Below are 14,277 nucleotides of genomic sequence, written 5' to 3' on the forward strand. Positions count from 1 at the left end.
CTCTGTAATTGGAAGAAAAATCCCTCTCTGAGACATGAGCACAACTCCAGTGATTAAAAAGCAACCCCTGTGCTGCGCACTTCATGACCAGAAAGCAACCGCTTCAGGAACAAAGCAGTGAGATTTATTATAAACACAGCAGTAAGTTTATGTCCTTCTGTCGATGTGAGAAATTAATTTTTCTTAATACTGCACTACTGACCAGTCTCCACTATGTGACATTTTTACACAAATTTTAGATTAGTAACCAAAACAGAAGTAGTTTTATTTTTTTCCTGATACAAATGCCAAATATCACAGCCATAGACATGCACAAGAAATTGTTCCAAATAAATATGCATGGAAAGATTTCTGACAACTTGATAACAAATTTAAACACAGTAGGTATTGTATAAAGGGTTTAACAAATGGTATTACTGCTAGCAGAATATGTATCTTCAGGGAAAAGAAGATTGAATACATAATCTGGAAATAGATTAAATATATATATATAATATATTCAGTTTATTGCATGGATAGATAAATATTAACATATTTGTGCACATAACTGGGAACGAGGCACTTATTCAGGTTAGTATAAACAAGGCCACTTGTTAAGTAGAAAGAAAAATGTTAATAAGCCTCCAAAACATCTTGCTGAAATCCAAAACCTTGAAACCATAATAACAAAGGCATGCTGTTACAGATGTACTTATAGTTCACTGAATTGTAAGAAATCCAATTTCTTAAGAATGGGACAAATCCGGCAGGCCTTACTGAAAACATTGGGATTTTTTTCCCAGGCAGAGGACTTTGATATCCGATTCAAGACTCTCACTCATTCGTGTCCAGCTTTTCAGTGTTTGTGTTGTGTTTTTCTCTGTTATCAGCAGTTTGCACTATTTTTATATATTGTTTGAAAAACTTTTGTCTGATAATCCCCATCAGTCTGAATGTTTTGCAGAGCAATTAGACACTATTCAAAGCAGTGATCAGTTGTCTACCAGGCTCAATATTTGGCTTGTAGAACACATGCTTTTTTGATATGGTTTAATTAAAAGAAATAATAATAACTAAAAAAAAAAAAAGATTTTGCCTGCAAGAAACTTTAATGATATTTCTGTCTGTTAAAATTCAAAAGCAGAAAAATAGCTCTACTGATAAACACCTAATTTATGTATTTATTATATATATATTTTAAAAGATCTTCTCTGCTTACACAAAACAGGCATTTTATAAATATTAAAATGTTCTATTATTTACATGTGTCCCATTTTACTGTAGAATCATTGACTGCTACTATCCAAACACATAGGTTCTAGGAGACAAATTCTGCATTTCTCATTATCGTAGTGGTTTCATATACAGGCACAAAGGCAAATTTGATCCTAAGGTTACAATCACGACTTAGTTCTAAGCTTTACATATAAAACATATCCGTGGGTTAAGTCTTTGATCAATCTTGCAAACATAATACATGGCTCACAAAACCAGGAACTGCATTAGAAGACCAAATTAATGTCAGGTGACTAGGGGAAAGGTCTAATGCACTGGGCACGTCTTAATGATAATTGTTTCAGGCTAGAACTCAGATTAATTAAAATAAAAGATGACTGCATGACTTTAATAATGTAGTTTGACCCTTAGGTTGCTGAAAACATCTTTCAATTAAGCAGTCTGAATAACAGTCTTCAGAAAAAAACACAGAAAAAGATAGTACAGATTCTGCCCTGATTCACTTGCTGAAAAAATGATGGAATCTTGTGAAATGAGTGAAGTCATAACAATATAAATCCAGAGCAAGAAATATAAGCGTAAGTCCCTCTGTGGGCATATTCACACCATACCATGAATCATGGCCCAGACCTTCCCAGGAGAGTTGACCTCCACATTTCTGAGCCTTATGGCTCAGAGGTCGGGTCTAACTGTGTTTGCAGAGCGCCGCAGCCAGGCTAGGAAGCCTTTCAGACAGATTTTTAGCTCAGTGGCAGCATTGTGTGCTGGCTGCCAGGCTGCTTGCAAGCTGGATCCTGGTAACTCAGATCTCTACAACACGGTCCCCAGAATCCCAAATTCCGGAGGTACTGCGGCTTGAAGATTGGTGGCTGCCTGCACTCAGCAGCACAGGTGGTGGAAAGGAGCAGGTTTTTCAGCAACAATCTCAACAGCCTGCTTCTGGTTTTATATAGTTTATATAGTTGAACTCCATTGACTGGAAAAGATTTATTCATATTAAATGCTAGTGGGACAAATGGGATGACCTATCTTGAAGGTTATATAATTTCCATGACCAAGCATTAGGCAGGATATCTTTGGGGCAGAAAAGGTCTTGTTTGGATAAGAACTGACATGGGACACTGCTGATCCAAACTTTTGTGAGACATCAAGCTGTCAAATGATCTAAATCAGGAAGGCTGAATAAAAATTAGAATGACTCTTTTGAAAGCAGTCACTTGTTAAAAAAACAGCCCAACAATGACCCAGCATGTTTGTCAAGATGTGTTATGATTATACAGTAATAAATACTACTTGATTCAGTCATGGTTTTTTTTTTCTTTTTTTTTTTTTTCTTCACTTTGTTGCCATTTAATATAGCAACTGACAATCACACACTGGATTCAGTATCATGATTCCTAGGCTCAGTTCAGGCAGAACCTTGTCCTCTGCATTTTGAATCTAACACTATCATCTTCTCTAGGGACTGAAACACTAATGCTTGCATTTCCCAGCAGTGGATATGCACTAGAAAATATAATTTACCTTACAAAACTTCCATGATCTGTTATAAACTTAAGAAGACATAAGTGTCCAGTTCCTGCGAAAAACAAAATTCCTTCTGGATTTGGTGTATTCTTTGGCTTTATATAAACATAAATAAGGAAAACATAAGGGAAAAAAGATCAGATTAAATAGCTGAATAAGAATTTGCAGAAAAGAGTATGTATTGCTTTCTGTGACATGCAACTGATTATAATGTTATGCTGTCTAATCTAGCTGTCTTTTGAAAAAGTTCATTTAAACACAAGGAAAAAAATAATCACCGGTATAGCTTAAATGAAGTAAAAGGCTTACAGGAGGGAGGATTCATGCCTGAAGCATTTTATCACCTTTCAGTCTAACTGTAGACATTGAGTTGTTTGTGAGAAACATTACAAAATTAACTGAAGAGTGTAAGGATTCTACCTCTCAAGTATTCTGTGTTTCTAAAGAAACAGATTTCCTCTCTTATTACAGACAGGATCTATAGCACCTTTGGATAGTTTCTTCTACTTTTTTGAAACGTCAGCAAATAAAAAACCAAAACACAAATCTCTCCCTTACGATGCAGCTCCTTGAATTCCTGCTAAAGATTAGTGCATGATATAAGGACGTCATGATAACCTTTTGTGCAAAGTGGGAGAGTCAGTATAGATTCTTCTATCGTTGCTAAAGGCAGCAAGAGTTCAGGATAAAAAATTTCAAGTACACCTAGAAGCACTTTTTACTCTTTATGAGTCACCATGATCTGCTGCTAACAAAGTGCAGTTCAAGTTTGTTTTGAGGCACCCTGGAGACTCTGGCTTGAATCCTGTGGTCTTGGGATCAAACCTCAGAGCTGTCGCTGGTATAATTGTCTGGTAGCATCATTGGTTCATTGCTGCCTGACTTCTTTGCTGCTTCCTTCTTCTCAGAATTCTGTCTCCGTTTTAGCAGCAAAACGATGATTGCAATTAAGCAGATGGCAAGGAAAATGGCAGCAGCTCCACCAACGATTGTGACTATGCTGACCCCTGAGTTCTGGTTATTCAGTTCTCTGGGGAGTACACCACTGACCACAACCTCCCTTTGAGGAACCTGTTTCTTGCTGGTGCGATCTAGTGCTATGTGCTGTATGTTTGTTCCTCGGTTGTTTTCTACTCCAATGTCTTTTGCAAGCTCTGGAGCTCCCGCAACTCCTCTCTTCTGACGTCTCTGTGTGGATGCTGCTGGGCCTCCTCCACTGAAGAGCGAGTGGTACTGGTGCTCTACGCTTCTTTTGCCAATTCCACGGTTAGCATTCTCTTTTGAACGTACAGTGTAGATTGTATGGACATACCACTCCCTACCCAAAGACACCTAGAAAGACATGTATTTTGTTTTTTAAACACAAACATGCATAATCTGGACAGTGCTATAAACAGAGAAAATAAATCACCACTTTGTATTGATTTTCTGGACAGTACTTTCAAAATCATGCACAGATAAAAACCACTATGTGCCAGTCAGTCCCAGAGAAGACATGTTTTCTGCCAAAATTTTAAGAGGGTGTAGAAGGGATAGTGTCCATTCCTTTTCGTAGCCAGACTCTATGGCTACCAGTGGTTGCTCCCAAGCTCTGTTATTGTGAAAAAACTGAACATATTTTCTATTTTACTCATTTCTCCAAGAGTTTTTCAGGACATGCCATTGTTTCTTCATATTCTCACTCTTTTGACAGAATGAGGGCAAAAAATTACTACATTATTGGAAATGGATTCTTTACATAGAAAATGAGATAACAATTTCATAGGGACAGGTTATGAAACCCTTTTTATGCTGTTAAGAAGACTCAACACTGAATGGCCAGGAGTAGGATTAAAGTCTCCTCGGTAATTTTTCTAACATACTTTTCAGTTTTGCATGTAGTTTTGCAAATACTAAAGAGAAGACAAATACTAAAGAGACAACTGCTGGCTGGATCATATAGATCTAAAGGATGAAAGCAAACTGCTGAATGATTATATGGAATTAAGAAGTAGGTGTACCCTTTAGTTTTCAATTTCATGATTTCCAGTGCTTAGATATTTTGCAGTGTGCAGGTTTGTGAGAATGACTTGCACAGAAAATGCTGAATATCAATCAGATTTTGGTGAAGCTCACTATAAATGCTTACGATTTTTTATTTTTTGTCTTAGACAAGCGATGTGAAGGAATAAAACAATGCTGTGTAACAAGAAACTTATGCTTTTAGAGGAAATGTTTAACAATCATTGGTGTCATTTCTTGTTAGCTTATGGAATTAAACAGAAGAAAAACATATTATCCCTATAGGAATTTTTTAAAAAAAGTAGTCCAGATTTTTCATCTAGAAATTTGTAAGCATTTATAATCCTGTTTAACTGTACTGAAATCACAATAAATCTTTCTGTTGACTTCAACATGACTTACACTTAAAAACACTTCTTTTGCAAGTGTTTCTTTTTGGTTTAGTGTTCTTGCTACTAAGGTACAGAAAACATACCTGAAACAGGGGAGTTGAGTCCACTTTAAATCCATCAGAGCCTGGTTGTTTAACTAAAGAAATTGCTTCAGGATCATCTATGGCAAGTTTTGCATTAAAAAGCACATTTCCAAAGCTTGAGGCTTGTGTCTCTGGTTGAGCTTTGTCCTACGTGGTCATACAGGAAAAAAAAATAAAAAAATAATAATTGTAAAACACAGATTTATTTCTTCCAAGTTGTTTTTAGATAAAAAAGAAGTGAGAAATATCTATCTATATATATATATAGATAGATATGTGCATTCTCCCAGAATTAGAACACTTACCACAATCTTAAATCTGTACAGAAGGGATGGAGAATCAGCAAGGCACCCATATTCAGTGTTGGACGGATTATACTTGGGTACATATCCATCAGCTCCCGTGCACAGGAAAACCTTCTCAATGCTGCAGTAGAAGGAATCACCAAGGTTCTGCACTGGATCCACCATCACCCGACCATAAATGATATCACCTGTAAAGAGTGCATGCAGTTCACATCCTATTACACTGGAACATTTAGCACAATACTGAGGCTAAATAAAAAAGCCTAGTCAAGAAGCTTAGCGCAGTGTAATTTGAATGCAGTTTCTGGTCACCTCGAAGGTCCAAGCTGAAGATTTCCAGTCTGCCTACAGCTATACCCAGAGTCTACTTGAGACACCTGGCTACCCAACTTCCACCACAGGGTGTTGTCAAAGGTTGTGATTAGAGCAGACACTCTTCCACACACTCTGGGCCACATAACAGCAGTAGGTGGTCATTTGCTGTTGCTGTAACTTGAACCAGTTCAGAGGCTGCTTTAAATACTGGGCTATATTCAGGTCTTCATTCAAAAAATGGCTTAAAGAAACATGTACTACTCTGCAGCAAACTGGGATGGAGGTTTTTGTCTCCCAGCAATGCAACTCATTGAAGAGATGTTCTTTATTATGTCAGCAGAATTCTGTTTAGGCTGGATAAGAGTTTATTTATACTTGGTCAGACTGGCAGCATTTAATACTGTACAAGTGACATGAACATTATGAAAAGCAACAGAGACATTTTCAGAGACTCGGCTCCCTACTGTGTAATTGCATTTCAGCTGTCTGATAAGATTTAAGATAAAACATATTTGCAAGGCCTGTACAAATAACCTGAGCCGTTACTATGCAGGCAAGAAAAGTGTACTATGTACAGTGGTCAGTACATGTGACAGAAAGTGATTAGGCAGGACAAGAATTTGGAGAAGGAAAGGAGAAGTGGTGCATTTTTTTTAACACAACTTGTAGTAACTGTAGACTTTGAGAGAGGACAGATACCTGCTGTTCAAGAGACGGTGCAAACTTATCAGAAAAGACAGACTTGGATTCAAGATGTTGGCATTCTGATCAATCAGCAAAAGAGGCACAGAAAGAAAGGAGAAAAATGGAGTGACTGCTTAGGTCATAGAACAATTCACCAATAGATGTACTGAGTGAAGCCCAGTTTTGGTCTATTGTTTCACACAAGGTTTTTCAAAACCTCTCTCTTCTAGAGGGTCTGGACACAGTATTAGGTGAGCAGGAATTCTGAGTGTTCATCTTAGCTATGACTTTGATTTCTGTTCTGTTATCTACCTCACTGCACTGGGTGGACCCTGGCCAACACCCACTCAGCCTACCCCTCCCACAGGACACATAGAAAATAGATGGAAAGTGAGAAGACTCATGAATTGAGCTAATGACAGCTTAATAGGGAGAATAAAAGCTGCACATGCAAGCAAAACAATAGGAAGAATCCATTCATTGTCAGATGTTTAGCCATTTCCTGGAAAGCAGGTACTCAGCATGTGTAATGGTTACTTGGGAAGAAAAACACCATAAACATGAATGTCCCCCTAGCTTTCTCCTCCTTTCCCTGAGCTTTTATTGCTCAGCATTACTTCATATGGTATAGGATATCACTTTGGTCAGTTTGGGTCAGTTGTCCCACCTATGTCACGATCCATCCTCTTCCAATCCCTGGCCTACTTGGTGGAGGGCAGGGGGGAAGTAGAAAGCACTGACACTGTGCTAGCAATAGACAAAACATTTGAGTGTTATCAACACTGTTTTAGGCATAAATGCAAAGTACAGCACCATATGGGCTGCTTTGAAGAAAGTTAGCTCCATCTCAGCCAGACCCAGTATGTTAACCCACAACAAAAAGATTGTGTAACATTCACTTATCAAGTAGGAATGTTCTTAATATTAGCCAATGTTTATAAAGTGCTCAGTATATGAAAAATGGCATCAGTACTGTTACCCTCAGACATAACAATTTCAGTGCAGATTGGCCAATAGCTCTTATGTAAAGTGCCAGGTGGGAAAGGCAAATGAAAAAGAACACAAGTGGCAAGTTAAACCCTTACTCCTAGTTTGTTTTGACTGAAACAGGATCCTGAAAGTGTGGATTACATATTAGAAGTCTATGAACTGTGCACAGTTTTACCTTCTGAGAAAGCAATATCACTTTCTTGCCCAAAGCCCATTGAGCCATCAGATAGCCATAGTGTCTTTTTGGAGAGGAGGAACATCTGGGTATTCAAGCTGAACTCAGCAGCCACTGGATCACTGACCTAAAACACAACAGCATAAAGCTATTCAACAAGCACTCTTTGATCACTTTTAAAACACAACCTAGTCTTCTCTCAGTGTACATGATTCATCAGCTCTGCATATCTACATAAAAGGAAACAGTTTAACCATAAAGATTTCCTTGCACTAGAAATATATTGCTATGTATTTTACACACATATAATCTTTGGGTTATACATCTCTGTGATGTTTGATTAGATTCTAGGTTAATTTCTTCTCACCACATTTTTCCAAATCCCAGACAAGAAGGTGCCCAGAGCAACTTCTGTGTGTGGATAACACTAGGAAAATATTTCCCTCAATATCTAGTCTCCCTTTAACTCAGCCTATTTTCTGTATCCCATTTTCATCCTTACACCTGAGTCCCACCTCTGACTCTCTACCAGTTATTTGAAAGTTTTAGTTCTTCTGATGTGCCATAGGATATCTGTACATTTATCTCAGATCATATATGTGAAAATGTACCAAATCATTTGAGCATCTTTAATGATAATGTTTGTCTTCATATATTCAACACTGTTATCTATGATTTTTCTTGATTACACTACAAGAAAACAATAAAACAATGCTATCAGAAGCAGGTTCTCATTGGGCCATATAATTCATAAATATAAATTAGAAGGCAACCTATACAGAGACAAGCCATAACAAAAAAGTAAAGAACATAATGAACAGAAACACTGGGGAGAATCCACAGTTCAAAAAGATGCATTGCATGCATTCAAGAAACAAAACAAAAACAAACAAACAAACAAACAAAAACCAAAAGCCCATTAAACAAATAAGAAAAATGCTCAAAAATGCTCACATATATATGCATATAAATGTGGAAAGGAAGGAAGGAAAACACAAATGAAAACATTCTTGCCAGCCCATGGTGTTGATGGAATGAGATGTAACAATATCAATAGAAACTACTGCCACAAGTTATGCGTGCGTATTCTTCTTCAAATCCCTTTCCCACAATATAGTCCCAGAACTGTCAAAGCAGCAGGATTTGGCAAGAAGAATATACAGCTGAAACATTTTTATAAACTCACTGCCACTCTTCGTAAAGATGAACCCTACCCCAATAGCCTTTTCACAGAAATAATAATAATTAAAAAATCATTTCCAATCTCTTTGGAATGAGTCTTCTGAATGCCTGGATTCAGGCTATTGGGTTGCAATTCCACAGCTTCAAATACCTGACTGACAGCTGTTTTGCAGCTGTGGATCTGAAAAAGAATCAAGCATGGCCTCACCAAGATCTTCCTTGGCAGAATAAATGTCTACTGAGTTGGAAACAAAAAGTTTCCAGCTAAAGGCACTGGGCTTCAGCCACACAGTTTACAACAATGTTAACAGCAATGGCCTGGGTAAATATTATGCATGTGACTGCAAATACATCTCTTAGGCATCCTTTTTTAAGTTACCATTTTTGTTTCAGCTTTACATGTAAGTCTCAGGGCTGCCAGTGGCAAACCCACAGCTGCAATTTATAGCAGTAGTTTAAATGCAATTATTTTCATTATAAATATTTTTTTTTAAACAAACGAGCTCTTAAAAAGATAACCTGAGAGGTTCTGCTGGTTGAAAAAAATACTGTCAATTTATTTTTTTTTATTTGCCATGCCCATCAACTCTGCATATGGATGAGTTGGAGACCAGTTAAAAATGATACAGATCACTGATGATACAAATCCCAATCTCCATGGGTCAAAAGCTCATGGAATACTCGCTACTTCAAGAAACAGATTGCTCTTTAGAGATTGCTTGAGCAGGGGAGTTGGGCAAGATGATCTCCAGAAGTCCCTTGCAACCACAACCATTCTGTGATTCTGTGATAGGTACATCTCAGGGCAGCAAATACCTTGATTATGGAAGTGCTTCTGTCAGGAACTAGTCATTCACATTTAAAGAAAGGAGAAGTTGAAAGGAGTGGGATAAAGCAGAGACTGCAGGTTGGATCCTTTTCATGTACAGGACATCCCAGAATGAGGTAGTGGTAATACAATACTCAGTGTTATGGGCTACCTGCTTCCCTCTTCAGGGGCCACAGAAAGAAGAAAAAAGGAAATGGGCAGATACGTGATAAAGAAGGAAATGTTGAACCAAAATCTTCAGAGGAAGAACACCAAAATATCTTTTCTACTTCATGTTTGCATCTTAAAATGGCCTTTCAGTCATGAACAGTGAAACCAATAGTGAAAGAAATTAGATTACAAAGATTCCAAGAAGATGGAAAGTTTCATATTAAAAATACCAAGAAGATAATTCAGTAGAACAGCTGGGGTGCTAGAATGAAAACTGGGAGAAACAACTCCAGGGGAGGCTTAGGTTGAGTATTAGGAAAAATTTCTTCACTGAAAGCATTGTGAAGTATCGGAACAGGCTGCCCAGGGAAGTAGCTGAGTCACCACCCCTGGAGGTCTTCAAAAAACATGTAGATGTTGCGCTTAGGGACATCGTTTAATAGTGGACTTGGAAGTACTAGGTTAAAGGTTGGACCAGATGATCTTAGAGGTCTTTTCCAACCTAAATGATTCTATGATTCTATGATTTCATCATTTGATTTTACAGTTAAAATAATTTTGATCTGGTTTTGAGACCTGCATGCACTGACTTCAGCGGGCCTGTGCCAGGTAGCATGTGTCTCCTAGTCTAAGAACCAGCATCACAGTGTGAACTTTCATGCTCACTTCTCTGTCTTATGTTTCCTATTTCTAAAACATGGATACTAATACTTATTCATTTACGCAGAATGCCTAAAAATCTTATTGGAACCTGCTTTAAGTCCATATATTCTTTCAATCTGTGATCAAAGGGAACAATATGAAGGGCAGCAAAATCTCCTGAATTCCTTTTGGTGTGAGTATCTCAAGAAAAAGAGTTGGTCTTGATGAAAATTACTGGCGATGGGGACTAACTGGTCACGGTTCCTTGGCAATTATGCACTTGATTTTAATTTATGTACATGAAACTTGCATATACTATATTATTAAAGCTTTATTTGATATTATAAGCCCTATAGTAGCCATTTTATTTTCCCAAGGCAGTTCTCACAACTTCAAAAAATTGCTCCTTAGGCTTCTTTTAGGTAATATAGGTCTCCGGCCCTATCTATACTTTAGATAGAATTAGGTCTCTCCCTAAGCTACTTTGCCATTTTTTGCAATTATTATTTTTTTGCTGTTCTTTTCAGTTTTCTCCACATTATCAACATCTTCCTTGTTTTTATGAGGACCAGACACAAGGTATGGTTCAACACTGCTGTGAATAGCTTTAGAGCTCCTGGAAGCAGATTAGAAATGCCAAACAAAAGCCAAAGTGATGAACTAATATAAACCCCTTCTCCTCAACCCCACCCCAGCCATTCACTTTTTTTTTTCCAAAATGCTTTGCTGGTTTAATTCTGAAAAGGCAGGTTTCATGTCAGATCATGTATCGTCTCTCTGTTTCACCAGGACTTAATGCCATATCAGTAATCATCTGTTCTCCCATAGCTGGCATAATGCCAAATAAAAGCATAAAGACTGCACACATTCTCTTGTGTACTCTGGCTAATTCAACAGGAAAGTGATTGTGTATCCCTGACTGATCCGGGTTGTATTTATACTGTAAGATGATCTAATAGCATACATCTATACTATTAATGAGCATGAAACCACAGCCACATTGTATTGGTTGTATTGGCTCCAAATATAGAAGTGACAAAACTTCCTCCTTACATGTCCCAAGGTCATGCTTACCCTTTTGATAACATGTAAAATGGTAGTTTATGTTCTGCTAACTATCCAACATGACCCCCAGACATTTTTCAGTTATTGCTTTCCACAGCAGTGTCCAATTACTCTATACTTTATTAGAGAAATGTGAAATGTATGCTGTTTGCCTGTCCGTAGGTTACCATGCGATCCATATTGCTGTGGGTGGGATTTTTCTCACTCACTTTCATGACTGAGTCTTAAAGCTAAGCATTTATCCAGTGTAGGTTATTTACACCTCCTGCACAGTCCTAAGACCTTCCTTAGGATTGGATGAATCTTCCTCTGAAGGCTCCACTTGCAATACTAGAGACCTATCTCTGATCTTTGTGACAGGTGAAATTTTTCTGATAACAGCATATTTTCTTAATTATCTGATAAAACTATTTCACAGCAAAAGTCAACACATAAGTAAAGAATTCCAATAGGTTAGCTGATATTACAGTATCACCCAAATCGATGTCAATGAACTTTCTACTGGCTATTACAGAGGAATGGCCAAAGGTTATCGTTGCATTGAGGTCAAAAAAACATCTGTGCTCCTACATTAGCTTTTCCAAGTTCCATAAGATTAGTTAAATAGCAGGAGAGGGTATGTACTGTCCCACTGGTTTAGGAACAGGTTTGTTGGTAAGCAAGTAAACTCAATTTCTAGCACTATTACAATTTGAGAATTAAAATAAAAAGGAAACATGAAGAAGGCATCACTGGGAAGCTACCTGTTGGAATCGGATATCCAGATCAAATGTGATCGGCTCTCTAGGATTACAGATCACTGGTAGGCTGTACTCCTGGTGTGGAGCAGTGGTACAAGCTATCAGCTTCACAGTGTACGTTCCAGAATAGTCTCGAACCTTAGGGGGGAAAGAGAGAGAGGTGTTGCACCAACATCCTAACCAATAGGCTGGGGCAGGAGAAGACACAGCAAAGGATAAGGTTTTACCGCAAAATCTGAAACGAAGCTCCACTGCTGTACTGGCTGGTTGTAGGTTGGCTCGCTTCGGATGAGGCTGAGGCTGAATGTCAGGCCTGGGTGATCAGCTGACATAACCATGGAAGTTAGAGATGAAGCTAGAAACATGCCAAGAGACGGATTTGTCACCTTTAGCGTTTCACTTTAGACTCTCAGAGCCTGACAAGCATTCCCCATAATTCATAATTCATATTCATAAACTATAATGCCATGGTTGATGTTAATGCTTTTACAGGGTACTGAATTTTATTAACTGAAAGTAACACAATCAATTACAGTCAACGCGGTTGGGCCCCCTTGACTCTTGTTCCAGTGTCCATCAACAGTTGTTTTTGGGCTACACAACCAGAACTGTATAAAGATTAAATCTAACAGAAAGGCAAAACACTGAGAGTGGAATGGCAAGGACCTATAATCCCTCCTGTTTTTAACTTGGAATGTCAGCCCAGAGAACAAAACATAATTTCTCTTAGCAGTGTAACTCTTTCAGCTCTACCAGTTTTAGCGCAAAAGCTAAAACTCTAGAGGACAGCTGAGAAAAAGCAGAATCACTATGAAGGAGTTCTATAGGTTAATAAAACTGAGTTAAACTAAAAGAGATTTCTTAAAATGATTTTTCCCTTCCCATTATTGTTTGGCAGATTTAATTTAGTTAGATAATCTTTTCCATTGCCAGCATTCATGCTCAGACTTATGTCTGGACAGAGGCGCTTACACCTGTGATTATTCTGAATAAAGGCAGTGGGGTTTAAACAGATTAAATTGCAGGATCAGGTCCTCAGTAATAACTAATTGAATGGCAGTGAGAATGTTTTATTAACAGAGCGATACAACACTTTTACAAGACCTTTTCTTACTCTTTGCAAAAAGGTCTAAATAACATAGAAAGGTTGTGAATTAGAAAATAAATTTTAATCCTAAATCCCTAGGGCAACATACATAGATAGTTAATCTTAGCTTTCGGATTAAAAACATGTATTCATAGATCCCTAGTGGACAGAACTTCACCTTTCATAAATCAGCCTTTTCATCAAGTGGAACTACTTGCTTTCTATCAAATTCAGGTATATTTCACTAAATTTTAAAGTCTGAATGCAGTCATCAATGATAAGTAAAAAATCCCAAGCAAAGAATGAATCGTTAGCTGGACAGCATATTAAAAATTCAGATTTCAGCAGCAGGAATAACAAAGATGAAAAATACAAAATTTCGGAGAGGTGTCTGCCTTTTTTTTTACAGCATTGCTAAACTGTAGATTAAGCTTACCCGGATGGGACATCACAAACAGACCACGAAACCGGGCTTCAGTCTTGAAGTTGACAACCAAGCGTCCCTCTTCACTAATACGCATGCTGGTTGGGTACAGAGAACCTGGCAGGAGAAGCCAATCAGTACAGGTCATTCCACTTGCAGATGACAAAATCACACTTCTACAAAACACCAGCTACACTCTTTTCCTTTTCTCTTGTTTTATCAGCTGTTTGGGAGGGCTGGTATCATTTGGGCTCACTCAAGAGTCTTAAACAAGAATTACATTGTGGGGCCTAGAGTTTTCACAATGCTTCAGTTTTCCAAAGTACATACTTCCCTGCAAAGCCATGGTTTTACATATGTTATCATTGTTAGAGTATGTTATGCTATCATTACTAGAACATCATCACACTGATGCTCTAGTAGGCTGAGGAAAGTCCACAGGATAGATGGCATTCGTATTTAGGAACAACA

General features: G+C 37.9%; 1 protein-coding gene across 1 annotated transcript in view; it reads right to left on the bottom strand.

Annotated features, from left to right (window-relative positions):
- Nucleotides 1-240: 240 nt before the first annotated feature.
- FREM2 (FRAS1 related extracellular matrix 2) overlaps nt 241-14,277 on the bottom strand; it is a 129,832-nt gene continuing 115,795 nt past the window's right edge. Inside the window, exons 18-24 of the mRNA XM_080603807.1 lie at nt 13,819-13,923; nt 12,523-12,650; nt 12,299-12,433; nt 7,688-7,814; nt 5,524-5,711; nt 5,219-5,365; nt 241-4,074 (exon numbers count right to left, since the gene is read on the bottom strand). Coding sequence (XP_080459933.1) covers nt 3,562-4,074; nt 5,219-5,365; nt 5,524-5,711; nt 7,688-7,814; nt 12,299-12,433; nt 12,523-12,650; nt 13,819-13,923 — 1,343 coding nt within the window. The 3' untranslated portion in view covers nt 241-3,561. The remainder of the gene's footprint in view (nt 4,075-5,218; nt 5,366-5,523; nt 5,712-7,687; nt 7,815-12,298; nt 12,434-12,522; nt 12,651-13,818; nt 13,924-14,277) is intronic.

Source organism: Anser brachyrhynchus (genome assembly GCF_964034855.1).
Source record: "Anser brachyrhynchus genome assembly, chromosome: 1".
Taxonomy (NCBI): Eukaryota; Metazoa; Chordata; class Aves; order Anseriformes; family Anatidae; genus Anser; species Anser brachyrhynchus.